This window comes from Hibiscus syriacus, unplaced genomic scaffold (genome assembly GCF_006381635.1).
Source record: "Hibiscus syriacus cultivar Baekdansim isolate YM2019G1 unplaced genomic scaffold, ASM638163v2 tig00110762_pilon, whole genome shotgun sequence".
Lineage (NCBI taxonomy): Eukaryota > Viridiplantae > Streptophyta > Magnoliopsida > Malvales > Malvaceae > Hibiscus > Hibiscus syriacus.
Window position 1 is genome coordinate 67,394 of NW_024062850.1, and position 16,765 is coordinate 84,158.

Here is a 16,765-nt window from a genome sequence, read left to right on the forward strand (position 1 = left end):
AAATGATGAAGATACTGCAGCCATTGAACCGCCAACTTCGATTCTATGTTTCGATATTGGTAGAGGGAAGCCCTGGTAGTTAAAGCTTCGTGGATGATACCGCTATCCTCAGTTGTTTTGTGTTGAATTACTCTCTAATAATCTAGGTATGCGTTTTAGCTCTTATTTGGTTAATCAAACTGTGAAACCACCCAAAACTGTTGAATGCATGGTACTGAATCATATAGACATTTGCATGCCGATTCATCAGTTACTGATCTTAGTTATTATTAAATTGTACAGTTGTGCAGTTTCTTTGCAAATTTTATCATATGATAATTTATTGTACCCTACACTGCTCTAAACTACTATCAAAGGGAACATGCTCTTTGAAAGGACACTAAAGATTTTGTTGCATATTTACTGGTTTGAAAAGATCAGAAATCGTCGTTAAGCAATTTGGGGTGGTTGATTGTTTGCAGATCTCTCTGTGTCATCATTTAATACTTGGATGAAGGATGGATAAAGGTTCCTATCTTCGTATTAACATGTTTCAATGTTTCTGCAACATATATAAATGGTACAACCTATAAGAAAAGAATAATAGGGATATTACAGGCTTAAATTCATTCCCCTAGCTCTTGATTTACTGGCACCAAGGGAAGTGAAACGAATATCAGTGTTAATCCTATATGCATCGGTGTTATGCAGTATCTTGGCATCCTGATCACATGTGGTGACTTCATGAATAGAGTTCGCTAGATAATCAACATTCTTCGTGGTCACCCCGGCCATGCTGCAAATGTCATCGCAACAAGAAGCTCGGATTAGCTAATGGTAGTAATGCATGACAGAGTAGCAAGTCTCAAGCCTTCAAGAACAAAACCGATGTTTTATATTATAAATATACCTTATGCGTCCATCAGGCGTCATGTATATATGAAATTCCTTTGCAAGTAGATAGACCTCAGCACGATTTAATCCGGAGAAGCAAAACATTCCGACCTGCAATTTTGCATATTCTGATGTGTTAAAATGCAAAATAGGGAGCATTTCAAGCAGCATCGGAGAAATTTCTAGTTACATTACTGACCTGGTTGGTGATGTGTTGCCAATTGAGGGGAGACCCTAATCTCTCGAGAGCTTCCCGTAGAATAGCTCTCATTCGGTGAATACGAGTTGCCATGACCTTATAACATGTAGATATTATTAAACGCGCGTCAGTCCAATCATCCTTGTGATACTGTTAATTGAAGAAAGTGCAGAACCGGAAAAAGAAACTTGAAAGTATATATACCTTGACCTCTTTGAGCCAAATGGCCTTAATGTCTGGATCACTCAAGATTTTCGAGGCTAGTGATATGCCGTGAATCGGTGGACTGCCATACATAGTGTTAGAAATCTGCTGTAGCTGGCCCTTGATTGCCATTGCTTGTATTTTGTCGTTGCAGAGAACACTGGAACAATCATTGCAGTGTAAGATTGCTGAAGAACAATACGGACCAAACCAGAACACAACGTGATCCTTGAAACCTTAGCCTTCTAATGAATTTTGGATCGAATGAGTGATCTCGACATGGAAATAAAGTTCATTTCAAGCCAACCATATTAAAACACCAAAACTTGTTCGGTACTAATTCAGAGAGGTAAAACATATATCCATCCAAATATAAACAGAAGTGAAGAACATTGGCAGACCTGAGACAACCCACTCTGTGTCCATACAAACCCATGTTCTTCGCGAAAGATTGTGCACAGCCTATTGAATGGCCATCTTCAAGAAAAATTCTAATTGCTCTGGCATCCCTCTCTACATCTCCGCTGGCAAACCCTTGGTAAGCCACGTCAAAGAAGGGAAAATGATTCTTTGCCTAGAAAGTAGTCAAGGCAAGGATTTTAAAAGCAGCAATAGATATTAGAGAAATGATGACTCAACACAATGTAATTATCATCATTACCTTGAACAGAGATGAGATTTCTCGCCACTGCTCATTAGTAGGGTCGACCCCAGTCGGGTTATGGGCACAAGGATGAAGTAAGAAGAAAGAACCATCTGGTGCATTCTATAGGAACCATCAAAACAAAAGCAGTCAATAACTGATTTCGTACTTGAGAAATTTTATAGTATTTTCACAGGTATGCAAATATTGAATCTCTCCATAGAACGCAAGTTCCACGCAGCAAAAATGAGTATGCATATGCAAATGTAGTATCTTTGCAAGGGAAATATTTAACTTCATGACAATTTAGAAATCGTTCACATTTAAAAGTCTTTTCTTCATTATATCTACATTTATTTTAAAATAAAGATGCATATATGTGTAGACCTGCACTTTGTTGGAAATAACATCCATGAGAGGTGATCATGGTACCTTGATGTCATCCATGAGTGCCACGAAGTTTAAACTCTTCGAATCGGGATGGTAGTAGCGAAAGGTTCGATCCGGAACATGAACATCTCTCCAAATGTTGCGGTGACTGCGAAACGAAAATCATTTAGGTACTTAAAGCGAAAAGCTGAAAATTTCTTTTGCATAACCCATTTCTTATAACTCCAAACAACAGAATGAAATGAAAGGGAACAAGACAACTTACTTGGACCAAGTTGGATCAGGCAAATATATTCTCGACTCCGGATAAAATCGTTTCTGAAACTCGGCAAAGAGACGACAAGCACCGGTTCCAGATAGAGCCGGAATTCCGGCGAACCTCCTTTCCTTTATAACATTCGAATCCTGTCCATAAATCAATTTTGCACTCTCCTCAACAAATTTCGAGCTAACTGCGGTAGACGTTGACTCCCTGCCAATGCATCACATAAGATAAGACAAGAAGACGTTTGGAATTAGATATAAAAACGATGAAATATTATTGGGAAAAGTCACAAATCAGAAACATAATGAAAATGAAACTCACAAGAAATTGGAAGCCGCAATCTTGCCTTCTGCTTCTCTAACGCATTGAAGCACAACAGGTTTCCCTTCATCATCCCTGTAAGCTCCCTGAAAAAAACCCAGACCCACAGTTATTCGTATTATCCCAAAAGATTGAACAATCTATTGTGAAAGACAAAAGAAAATACCACTCCAAGATTTATCTTGTAAGGAAAAGGGTCAGCTAGAAAGGCCTCGGTGACTGCAATGATGGGGTCCTTGGGCGCTGGAGTGACATGATCCCACCATGAGCGTCGAGTGGCGCAGGTGGAAGCTGTTGAGATTCCTCTTCTTAGAAACCTGGAAATAATCATCATCAAGAAATGCGATAAACTGCCGCTGATTTGGTTCTGTTGTGTTCAGGTAACTACGGCTTGGGTCTATAAACAAGTATATATGAAGACGAAGGGAGTTTGGGGGGAAAGGGAAAACAACGGTGTTGTTGTTCCTCTTCCATGGTTTTGTGTTACTGTTCAAAAGGATGGTGAACTTAGTCTTCAATTTTTCAGTGGGTTTTACAGTTTTGTTCGTTGGTTTTCCTTCTTTTTCTCCCCTGCTTGTAGCCAACAGAATAGCAGAAATGTTGTGTCGGATTTGAACTTTTGTCGGCTGGTTTTATTTAAATCCAGGGTAAATTACACAAATAGTTATTAAATTATGTTGAAATAATATTTTAATCTTTAAAGTTTCAAAAGTTATAAAATGATTATTAATTTTTCAACCGTTAAAATGGTCATTAAAATTTATCAAACTATTATAAAATGGGTAAATTCACGAGATAATGTTCTCGAATTTTTTTTTCCACGATATGGTGCACATCATAGATTAATTGCTGGAATGGGGTGAATTCAACAGTGATTGCCATAGGACGCCATGCAATCCAGGCGACCTTGGAGGACGCCATGCAATCCTGGCGACATACGGGGTGACATACGAGGGTGACATACGAGCCATATACGAGCCATATACGAGTCATACGAGCCAATGGGGAGGATGCAACGAGGCAATGGGGAGCATGCAGGAATAGAGAGCCAATGGGGAGCATGCAACGAGCCATATACGAGCCCACGGGGAGCATGCAGGAATAGAGAGCCAATGGGGAGCATGCAACGAGCCATATACGAGCCAATGGGGAGCATGCAGGAATAGAGAGCCAATGGGGAGCATGCAACGAGCCATATACAAGCCATGCAGGAATAGAGAGGTCGCCATGCAGCCTAGGCGACCTTGTAGGTCGCCATGTAGTCCCGGCGACCTTGTAGGTCGCCATGTAGTCCCGGCGACCTTGTAGGTCGCCATGTAGTCCCGGCGCCATTCCATCATCCATGCACATGCACAGCCACATAGCCACATAGATTCCTTCACGTGCTCCCCGCTGCATTGCCTACACCTCCCAATTCACGTGCTCCCCGCTGCATGCCTACACCTCCCAATGCATGCATGTGAACCATTTGAGGCATGTGAACCATTTGATTATTGGTACAATAATTGAACGCGTGAAATCAGCTGCAATTGTACAATTGGTGAAATAATTGAGGCCTCAGCCGGTTATAAAAGAAAGAAAGAAAGGGAGAAGAGATTGCAGAAGAAAGGGAGAAGAGATTGCAGCCGAGAAAGAAAGAAAGAAAGGGAGAAAGGAAAGGAAGAAAGGGAGAAAGGAAAGTAAGAAGAAGAAAGGGAGATAAGGTAAATTTTTTATATTTAAATTAGTTTATTATTATAAATGTTTAATTTGTTAGTTTAGGGTTTAGGGTTAAACAAAAAGCAGTTAATTAGTTTGTTAGTTTAGGGTTATATGATTGTTAGTTTAAGTTATAGTATACATAAATTAAAAATTATTTAATTAGTATATGTTTGATAGTTATATAGTTAAAAAATAATTAATTAGTTTGTATTGTTAATAGTTAGTTATATAAAAAAAATTATTTAATTAGTTTGTGTTAGTTAAATAGTTAAGTTATATTTGTTTGTTGAATTTATATTATATAAAAAATTAGTTAGTAAGTTTATTAATAGTATATTATAATGAAAAAATAGTTTATTAGTTAGTTTTAGTTATATAAAAGAATATTTTATTAGTTGTTTAAGGGTTTAGCGTTTACGTTTAACTTATATTTTAAAAAGTTTAGTTTGTTAGTTTATTAGTTTATTATATTATATGTTATTATATTAAAGTTTAGTGTTGTAAATTAGTTAGTTAGTTTATATTAGATTATATTAAATGATTTTTTAAATATTGTTGTTTAATTTTTTTACAGATTCATTCTAATGGCTGACCAAATTCCACTGTTGAGGCTTGACAATGAACATATTTCAAGTCATTTGGGAATAATGGTGAATAAAATATTTGTTTAATGAATTATAATTAATAAATATTTGAATATTATTTTATGATTGTGATAATTTTTTTGAAATATTTAATTGTAGGAGGACGAGCAGCGAGTCCTTCGTCTTCGACTACATAAAGTGCCCAAGCCACACCCACTAATAGAAGAAAATTTGCAAGAGGCTGGATTTTGGTATATAACATTTGTGCGAGATTACAAGTTGGTCCCAGGTTTGATCAGTGCGTTGATTGAACGTTGGAGACCAGAAACGCACACGTTTCATTTGCCGTGTGGCGAATGCACGATAACTTTGGAGGATGTAGCAATGCAACTCGGGGTCCAAACTAATGGGATGCCGGTGGTAATGTCACATGAGTTTAATAAGGTGGAACAACTTTGCAACTTGTTTCTTGGGAAAGCGCCCGTACCACCAGAGGGTATCCAACGACTTCCTGGTCGTTCAATTGCCGCCAAAATACCCGTTCCTCTATCGGATATCAAGCAAACTCCATCTTCACGAACGACATATTGACGTAGATTGGTCAGAAAGAAATCCCAAGCCTCTGTTGTCTCTCCCTCAACAATGGCGAATGCAATTGGGAAGATATTTCGCTCACCATCTTGAGCAACTGCCATCAAAAGTACATGCCTATATTGACCATACAACCACGTACCATCTACTTGGATCTTCAACCATCGCCTTCACGTATTCACATATTACATCGGAGTCCAATAGTCGGTGGTCTTGTTCGATGGAGTTTCGCAAACATGTGTGCGAACCATTGTACCTCGTGATGACCCAAACATCGTGCCTTTGATTTTTCGACACTCTGATCTTCCACTTGCACTCTGGGCCATATTTTACACACTTTGCGTATAGGGTTTTCTGGTTGGACTCTGCAACATGGACATCAACATGGCATTTGATGCAGTACTCTTTAATCGCCAGCGTAGCTTCATTTTTTCCTCTGAATTGCACCCCAACTGAAAATTCACCAGAATTATCGAATGATTCAGTCATTTGGTACGGAGGTAAATGTGGCATGTCTGGGAATTCAGGTGCCCTCATTGCATCATAATCTATCTCGTACATGTGAGGAGTAGCTTCATACGGTGTCGGAACTTCATCAATTGCACCTCCACCAAAAATATTTTCGTCGCCGCCCAAAACGGGTTCTTCAGTTTCTTCATCTTCGCTTGAATCATCATGAATTTCTCCCCATCGATTTTCAGCGTCATTATCAACAACCAATTCCGGTATGTTTCTCGTCTCATACTCTGCTGCTGTAGATGTCCCCCCGACTTCATTTACACTTTCCAATAGTGCCATAAAACTGTTCGGGAACCTGTATGTCGGCTCCTCAAACTGACTATATAAAGCCATTTCAGATGGATTTTGAGCCACACCTCTTGATGACCCAGGAACATCACATATGTTACGCACATCAACAAATAATTCAATAACTGCTATATTGGTTGACTCATGTAATCCAACCATGGTTCCAATATCATCATCTTCTTCAAGTGGAACTGCAGCATATCTGACTGGGTTAGAGCATATCATAAACCTATACCTCAAACCATCAACTGCAGCTCGAATTTTTCTTTCTATCTTATGCTTCATTTCTATAAATGTGATGTCTTTTTTGAACATCATATTTTGGTTTTTCAGACTGAAAAACTACTCCGACCTCATTTTCCATAATCTGTCCATTATAATGGACAATCGTGAAAAAGTTGCTGCTCATTTTCTCTACAAATAAAAAAAAATTAATTTAGATTAAAAAATTAGATAAGATAATTTCATAAATTATTAAATATAATATAATATACTATTATATTAATGATCAAATAAAATTTATTATTTAACTTGATTGATTGCTTACTAATAAACCTAATAATGATTTGATAATTACTATTAATCTAATGATTTGATATTTAATGATTTAATAATAATATGATTTAGTCATAATCACTAATAATTATTTATTATAAATATTTAATGATTTTGATTTGATACTAATCATTTAGTAATTATTACTAATAATAATGATTAGTTTGATAATATTTTTTATTTTTTAAAAATATCAAACAAATTTGTTAGGCAAAACTGTCGATATACTGTTCTCGAAATAATTATTTCGCGAGATAATGCGTTGTCCGGATTATTTCATTCAATTAATTTTTACTTCTTACTAATATACACATACAATGTAAATTAAACAATTTATTTTTAAAACAACACTAAATATTTTTAAACACAATATTTTTTAAAACGGAAATTATCTCGCACAAATTAGTTTATATAATATAATATAAACTTACTAACTAACTAATTTACACATACACAACAACAAAAAATGGACAACAAAAAATAATAAATTACTCACGTCTTTATGCCTTCTTCCTTTACTTTTTTTCCTGCCTTGTTTCTTTCTTCGAATCAATCTGTACGTGGGCAAATATTGTGAAATAATGTCATGTATGTGTAAACAAAATATTTATTTAAACAACAATAGCTCCCACAAATTAATTTTATATAATCTAATATATTATAATATACCTTAAACTAATAAACTATTTCTTTATTATAATATAACTTAGTTAAAATAACAAACTAATTAAGCACTAATTAATTTTTTTAAATATAACTTCAACTTCAACGAACAACCTAATATACGTTTAAAGACACATACAAATTAATAAATATTTTTATATTTAATAACTTAAACTAAGAAACTAATTAACTAATTTTTATATAATAATATATAACTTAAACTAATAAACTAATATATAACTTAAACTAACAAACTAATAATTTATACTAACAAACTAATTAACTAGATTTTAATTTTACCCTAAACCCGAAACTAACAAACTAATAATTTCATATATTAAACTAAATTAAACAATAAAAAAATTACCTCACGAAATATGTTTGAGCCTTTATCTTCTTTTCTTCTTCTTCCTTTTCTTTCTCTCGGCAAAGTTTATATTTGCCGGTTCTGCTTGTGCTTCTACCCTAAACACCATATCCTTTATATATAAAGCAACTGAGCGTTGGACAGAGTCATTAAATTTGATTGTTGAAGCAAATAATATTAGCATTGTCGTCTAACTATTGAGCATTGAAAGGCTGACAGCTAAATTAACGCTGCAATAACGCAACAACACATACAGCTACGGGTGCAGGAATCTCAGCTATGATGCAACGCATGCATGCAGCAGCTACGGACCAGACCTTGGTCGCCGAGACTCCATGGCGACCTACCGACCACGCCGCCGTGACCTACACCGTTCGACGTGCATGGCCATGCACAGTTCCCACGTCCCATGCACAACATGCATCTGCATGACCATGCACAGCATGCATCCCCTCCCCCATGCATTCCCACGGCCCATGATTTTTGCAAAATATGCACAGGCGCCATGCAATATACCTTGGAGGTCGCCCGGATTGCATGGCGACCTCCAAGGTCGCCTGGATTGCATGGCGACCTCCAAGGTCGCCTGGATTGCATGGCGTCCTATGGCGATCACTGTAATTCACCCCATTCCAGCAATTAATCTATGATGTGCACCATATCGTGAAAAAAAAAATTCGAGAACATTATCTCGTGAATTTACCCATTATAAAATAGTCATTAAATTTTTTAAATTATTACAAAATGACCCTTGAACTTATTAAAATTTATATTTATTTTATAATGTGCATGACTATTTTATAATAGTTTGATGAATTTTAGGTAAACTACCTATTTAGTCAGGCACGTATCATTCTGATTCTATTTTGTGCTAAATGACACTAGGATAATTAATGAGTTAAGTAGTTCATGAATTGCTCGAACTCGATTTGATTAAACTTTGATCAACATTTGATTCGAACTATTGTGCTAGGATTTACCTATTATTAAAAAATCATGTTGAGTTAATTTAATTTTTTATTTTTATATATTTTTAATTCCTATTAAATAGTTTCTAATATTTTCGCATTCTTTCTCATTATAATTAGGGATGGGCATAGGACCCAAACCCGATGAGTTTCGAATCGATCCGTTCGAGTTAGGTCGGGTTTTTTTTAAAAAAAATGGGTTCACGTCAAGTCGGGTAGGATTTTTTATAGGTGATGTTCAGGTCGAGTCAGATTCGGCTTTAGGGTGAAAAATACCCGACCCCGAAAAAATATAATTTTACCTTATATATTTAAGAATAATTATAATAATACTCCTCTATATATTATTTCTTTCAATTAAATCATTATTTTTATTGAATAAAAATAATATTTTATTATTAATTTAGGTCGGGTCGAATCATATTCCGATTTTATCTAAAAAAAATCAAGTCGGGTGGAAGGTATATATTTTTTAGGTTGAGTTGGGTTGGGTCGGATGAAGGATATAAAATTTTCGGATAAAATCGGATTGGCCGAAACCCAACCCATGTCCATCCCTAATTATAATGGTATTAAACTTTTACAAAATCGTGACATAATTTGATACGTGGGGCACGATTGGGGGCATTCATTTACGTAAAGATGGAGGTATTGAAATTAGGGATGGGCATATATAGGAAGCTGACGGGTTTCGATTTAATCTAACTTGTTTGAATCGGATTTTTTTTTAACAATCATGTTCAAATCGGATTGAGTCGAGTTTTTAGAGATTATATTTGAATCGAGTTTGGTTTAGCCCGGAGCTTTTTCCGAATTGAAATAGTTTTATTGTATAGTATTTCATGAGATGTTAATTTCACATCCTTTCCTAACTCAATTATTTTTTAATTTTATTTGTTCTTAGTGCTATTAATTTAAAATTATGTCTAAAATCTGTTAATCTATCGGTAAATATCTATAAATCTAACAAATGAATGAACGAACAAATAAAATTTAATTTGTTAAACATAAAACAAATATAATATAAAAAATACTCTCAACAATCAACATTTAATTAAATAATTATTTTGATCTTTGTTCTCCTTTAACATTTTACTTTTAAATAAAATGATATCTAATGTCTAACTAAATAATTATTTTAATCATTTTTTCTAATATTTATCTCATACCATTTTTTTCTAATGTTTTAATTTCACATCCTCGTTTGAAACTGTTAGTATATCTTTTGATCATATTTTCATCCTTTTTTACTTTTGGAAATTTCTATTAGAACTGTGGATCAAATGAGGAGAGCACCGCAGTTTACTTCCAAGCAGAATTGAAGTTTCTACATGGTGCTTCTCTGCTAGAATCTTGCAACAGTTAGGGCACTAGAAAGGGAGAGACGATTCAGTCTATGCACATATACAGTAGCACTGCAAAACTCTGCAAGTAAGTTAAATATTAGCTGCTACAATCCATTTTTTATAACACTTCTTTTTGGAACTTAATATTGTTTAGCTAAAAAGTTTCTTTCAACATGGAATATTTTGTTATCGACTTCTTTGGGTTATTTTCTCACCTTTTTATCTTTGTTTGTCTGTTACTAATTGATATTTCACCATGAATACGAGAGATTAAATGACATTGTTGCTGGTTCTTTGGCCTACAAGTGTCTAGAGGTGGTTTATACAAGTTTTAGTAGTTTAGTGATTTAAGGTGTAAGACTCCGTTTGGAGTTCTCAACTCTCATAAAGAGAGTGATTATAAAGTAGTGTATGTTTAAAAATATTTTAATCTTTTAACCGTAAACATTTAAATATTCTTGTATGGGGGCCAAGGGGAGTCTTGCCCCCGCCAATTATTTTTATAATTATTAATTAATTTAATTTTTTTTAAAATATTTTTTTAATTATCTATAAAATTTTAAAAATATCAATATGTTAAATAATTTATTATTTTACAAAATCAGAAAATTCCAATTAAGTTAGTGTACGAATGAATCGAGTCAGGGTGATGATAGAATCCTTTGAAAATTTTATTTTACATAAATCGAAAATAAATTCATCGTAACTAAAAACTTAATTAAACTTCGTGTTCTTCACATTGTCTTTTCTAACGGATCTATAGGTGAATTATTTTGAGCAAGTCACACGGGTGGCCCTTTTATTTTTGATATGTTTTATTTTGGTCATAGATTTTGGAAAAAAAATAACGTGTTCATCATCGATGTTATCAAGTAATTATATTTTGGTTACTCTACTGTTGACTTTTGTTAGTTTGACATGATATGTTATTAAAAGAGATTAATTTCTAATTTAATCCTTTAACTTTTAAATCTTTGTTTTTCACCCTCTTCAAACAAAACAAAAAACTCAACCCCCCAAAACTTATTCCTTTAACCTTAACTCTAACCCCAAGCATCATCCTTGATGATGTTGCCGCTGCCGCTGCTGTTAGCCACCACACTCCCCTTGTCCAAACCCCAACCTCTTCGTACTCTCGTTATCATTCATCTAAACCTCAAAACACAATAACCCCTCGACTCCCACTAATTTATCACGTCGTCTGTCGCAGTAGAACACATCAAACAAGTCTGTTAGCATTGTAGCACAAGTGTACACAACAACCGAAAGGGGACAGCATTGGTTGGACGAAGTGGGTTAAAAAGTGCTAGGGGTGGTGGAGAAGCTGGGTAAAAGGTGAGTAAATGGATGGAGATTGGCATCATCAGTCGTCGCATGCGCCTTTTCTAAACCCCAACTCCTTCATACTCTCATCATCGTTCCTCTAAACCCAAAACTCTAACAACCTTAAACCTCGACGATCCCGCAACTCCCTCTACTTTACCATGTTGTGCATAGTAGCAGAGCACATCAAACAAGCCCATTGGCATGGCAGTACCGACACACATTACAACCCAAAGGCGAGGGTGTTGGTTAGAAAAACCAGGTCGAATGCGTGATGGGATTGAAGGGAAAAGCTGCGGTTGGCCATAAGATAGGGGTGCTGGAGACGTTAGATAGAAGGAGTAAAAGGCCAGGGTAAGAGCTAAAGGCTGGTGTTCACGGGTTGTTGGGGTGCGACATGCACCATGGGTTAAAACGATCACGACCTGTTGATAAAATACAATGATGTTCCACCCGAGACCCGACCTAATATATAACTTAAAAACCCGATCTGACCCGAAATAATAATAAAAATATTATTTTATTCAATAAAATCAGTGACTTAATTAAAAATATAATATGTAGAGAGGTATTATCGTAATTAATATAAAATATATAAGGTAAAATTATATTTTTTTTCGTGTCGAGTCGGGTCAGAACCCGTCAGGTTCGGTCCATGCCCATCCCTACTTGAACATCGATTGAAGGCGATGATGAAAACAACGCTGATGAGGGTTAAGGTTAGATAACAAGGATTTTTTTTAGAGAAAAATGGATTTGGGTTTTTTTGATTGAAGAGGGTGGAAAATAAATATTTGAAAAAGTTCATAGAATAAATTAAAAATTAATATTTTTTATTAATATGTCACGTTATCGAACTAATAAGAGTTAACAACTCAATGGTCAAAAATATAATATATTAATAATGTAAGTGACGAACATGTTACTTTTCAAAAATCAGTGGCCAACATAAGATAGGCCAAAAATAAAAGGGATTGTTAGTGTAGTTTACCCAATTAATTTTTGATAGTATAACTTTACTTTTATTTCTAATTTGGTCATTTAACTTTAAGAAAAACTCAATTATATCACTAACATCCCACTTTGAATGGTGGGGAATTAAGGGAGGGGGACAAAATCAATACATCTTGATTCCATATTAATTTTATAGTGGATATTAAAAATCAGACTAATATATGATCAAAGATTTTATTATGGTTTTATTAATTTGCGAGAATTTCAAGAAAAATAAAACTAAAAAGAAAAAAAGGAGAGAATGTTTTAATACTAAGTATATTGTAAGTAATGGACGTTGATGATCGAACAACGATGAAAAAAAAAGAGATTCTAATTATAAAAAAATGAATGTGAAAATTTTATGAAAACTTCAAAAATAAAAGACCCAAAAAGAAATAGCTTGGCTGTAACATTAAACAATCGGATGACCAATACAAGTGAAATGCTAAAGTTTCATTATAAAATTTAAAAAGCATTTACTCTTAATTTATATCTAATGGAATTCACTAGCAATAGATAGACTGATTCCTACAACTTCCTACTATAACATTTTTAATTTGAAATAAAAATTTAAAATACGATTTAGGATGGGTGCAGGTGGCTAAAATTCAATCATTCCTATATGATAGCATGCTGGTTTCATTTCTGAAGCCATACAAGTAATCACCAATATTTGGCGTCTCCTACAATCTTCTTCCCCTTTGATCAAATTGTCAGGATTTCCTCGTGAAGATAACGTCACCTAACATTCCATGTTTTTATTGACAGGGAGTTGGTGGAATCATAGAATTGGCCCCAGGTTACTTGCCTGCTGTTTATAGCACCATAAAGAAAGCTGGAGGTCTTTGCATTGCTGATGAGGTTCAGGCTGGCTTTGCTCGCACAGGAAGCCACTTCTGGGGATTTGAGAACCATGGGGTCGTTCCTGACATAGTGACAATGACAAAGGTTATAAATTCTCTCATTTTCTTAGTTATGAAAATCTCCTAGCCACCTCCCTTTGCTAGATGTGCATTATAACAGTAATCTTACTCTGATCTGATGGTAACAATTTTTTTTTAAAAAGAAAATTCAATGAAGTACACCACTGGTCCCTGGAATCTGTTTTTGTGTAGCTTATCCATTTACTTGCATCTAACTTTTGTGCATCGACGTGTTTCTTTTACCACATGGACAGGGCATTGGAAATGGCATTCCTCTGGGTGCCGTGGTAACGACCCCTGAGATTGCGACGGTCTTGACTCGCAGAAGTTACTTCAATACCAATGGTGGGAACCCTGTATGCACCGCTGGAGGGTTAGCTGTCCTAAAAGTAATTGAAAAAGAAAAGCTTCAGGAAAATACATTTGTTGTTGGGACCTATTTGAAAGAGAGATTAACCGCACTAAAAGATAAATATGACTGCAAGAACTTATCCTTTCTCCTGTATATTCTGCTTTAAACATTCTCTAAACCAATGGTGACTGACATGGCTGATTGTACCATGTATGTCTGCAGTGATTGGTGATGTGAGGGGAAGAGGATTAATGCTCGGAGTCGAACTTGTCACTGATCAGAAGCTCAAGACTCCTGCAAAGCTAGAAACTCTTCATATATATAATGGACCAGCTGAAAGGTTCGAGTTCTTCCATTCCCCACAATAATCATATACCGTAGAATGTACTTCGCTTCAAGTTGCTAACAACCTATTTTTGCATTGTTCTAGAAACCGGAGTATTGGTGGGGAAAGGTGGAATTTATGGCAATGTATTTAGAATCACTCCCCCTCTCTGCTTCACTAAGGAAGATGCAGGTAGGCACGCTTCTTCGGATCGGTTATCATAGAGTCGAGTACCATTCTGTTTTTAATGAACGATGATTTCTTCTTGCAGATTTCCTTGTAAACATCCCTATTGTAAGTGAAGAAATAATAAATACAAATGCTATTTAAAAATAATGATAAATACAAATAGGTTTCTGCTTCAATAAAAGCTTAAAAGGGTTGGTAGCTATGGTTTGGAAATATGCTATTTATGAGTCAACAACTCGTTGCCTCTCCGGTTGATGTCGTTTAATCCTAACTATTCAATGCCTTTATGAAAAATTATTCACATCAAGGCATTTTGACGAATAAGACCATTTTGAATCTTGCCAACGCATTGCTTGTTTAGTATGTGTTCATGAATGCCTTATGCAGTTGTTTATTGCAATTTTGAAACAGATTGGATAAAATCGATTGCTTGATGTTTAATACTTTGATTTGCTGTTGTCTAATTCGTATGTTCGTGCTTTACGGGTCAATATTAATTAATAGACTGTCACTGGACTACACCCAATTACCCATTATATTTTAAACATGTTGGCTTAAATATACGCCCGATCCCTGAATTTGTACGAGGGATGGGACGAGACACAAACTCGATAAATTTTGATTTTGTTGGGTTTATTTATTTATTTTTAAAATACAAATTGATTTGAGTTGGGTTACGTTAGGTTGAATTTTTTTTAAAAAAATAAGTTCAGATCGAATTGGATTCAGGTTTAAGATGAAAATACCTGACTCAACATAAAAAATAATATAATTATATCTTATATATTTAGAGATATTTATAATAATATCCTTTTCTTTATTATTATTTTTCAATTAGATCACTATTTTATAGAATAAAATTAAGAATTATATATATATATATCTTGTGTGATTAGAAGATAATATAGGTTCATAATCATTTTTAGCTATTGACAACACACATTTTACAGACACAGTTACTCGAATTCAGGACCTCAATAAAAATCAACACTCTTTTTAACCATTTACATCACTCAATAAATTCGATAATTTTTTCCATCTTTCCAGATCATGTTTTCATACATTAAAAGTTATTTGATCCAAACTTTTGTTTATTTATCTATTAATGATAAAATATTATAAGATTTCATTATATGAGCAAACTTCTTAAATTCGATTTGCTCAACTTACAACTCAATCAAACCCAACATTCTTCAAAATATCTAGTATTTTATTTCTGAACTGATAGTTAATTAGGTCATATTTTTTGATTGAAGACAAATTATTCTTATGGAACTAAACAAAATCATTTGATTGATATATATTTCAATAATTAAATTAAAAAATGGGACCAAATTGATATTTAAATCAATAAAAAGGAATCAGCTTAATTGATGAATCACCCGAACTACACAGATGAATCCAAAAGACAATTCCATGTCCATCTTCATATGAACATATTATTACTACAAAATCCAAACATCTCTACTTCCTTTCACCAACCATGCTTTGGGTAGAACTAGAAGTAGTGCTCTTCATCTTAAGTCTTCCATCGCCATTTCCGAGTACATTCAAATCCTCAAACAATCTGTACGGAGGAATATAAGGCTTCTCTGCCAGCATCGGAGTCCCCCAAACATCACCATTGCTTGCGTTCACGGGGAATGAGTTACACATATTTGCACCAGTGAAATAACCTGGAGTATTCGCCCATTTAGGAAGTGGATACCCAGATGTGTATGGATGATACTGAGTTTGTGACTGGAACTCTTGTTGCCCTAAAACCAGTGGATTTGAGTGGTTCTGTGGTTGATATTGTGGTTGAACTTGAGGCTGAGCCCATGGAACAATGTAACTATCGTATGGAAGTGGTCCATGAGGGACCTGAGCTGGATGGTGCATGTTTTGGTGAATTGCAGGTGGTGAAGAATTAGGGGTATGGGGTGGTGAAGCTGATGATGTTGACAATGTCACGGTTAGAACATCAATCAATTCTTGCTCTTTTGTGGTGTTTTCTTGTGCAGCTGATTCCGACGGCAAAGATAACGCTTTGCAAAGATCATCAGTGGCAGAACCAGATGGCTCATATGAAGTTGTCACAACCGGTTCATTGACAGGCACAAGAGAATCCTTTGTTGCAGCAGATGTGCTCTGAGATGACCTCGACCCTGTTTTCGAACGCCTGAAATGCATATCGAAAA

At 35.0% G+C, this 16,765-nt stretch overlaps 2 protein-coding genes and 1 pseudogene across 2 annotated transcripts; 1 reads left to right on the plus strand and 2 right to left on the minus strand.

Annotated features, from left to right (window-relative positions):
* Nucleotides 1-538: 538 nt before the first annotated feature.
* On the minus strand, nt 539-3,402 carry LOC120139571 (aspartate aminotransferase, mitochondrial-like). Its single transcript, XM_039154742.1, has 10 exons — nt 3,062-3,402; nt 2,896-2,981; nt 2,575-2,781; nt 2,352-2,457; nt 1,938-2,042; nt 1,678-1,850; nt 1,277-1,436; nt 1,073-1,168; nt 890-984; nt 539-775 (listed from the first exon to the last, which is right to left on the minus strand). Exons 1-10 carry the CDS (start codon nt 3,227-3,229, stop codon nt 592-594), a joined length of 1,380 nt encoding a protein of 459 aa, XP_039010673.1. The 5' UTR covers nt 3,230-3,402; the 3' UTR covers nt 539-591.
* An 8,672-nt stretch (nt 3,403-12,074) lies between these two features.
* On the plus strand, nt 12,075-15,005 carry LOC120139574 (annotated as a pseudogene).
* An 873-nt stretch (nt 15,006-15,878) lies between these two features.
* On the minus strand, nt 15,879-16,757 carry LOC120139575 (TOM1-like protein 6). Its single transcript, XM_039154745.1, has one exon. The coding sequence runs from the start codon at nt 16,755-16,757 to the stop codon at nt 16,050-16,052; it is 708 nt and encodes a 235-aa protein (XP_039010676.1). The 3' UTR covers nt 15,879-16,049.
* Nucleotides 16,758-16,765: the final 8 nt, after the last annotated feature.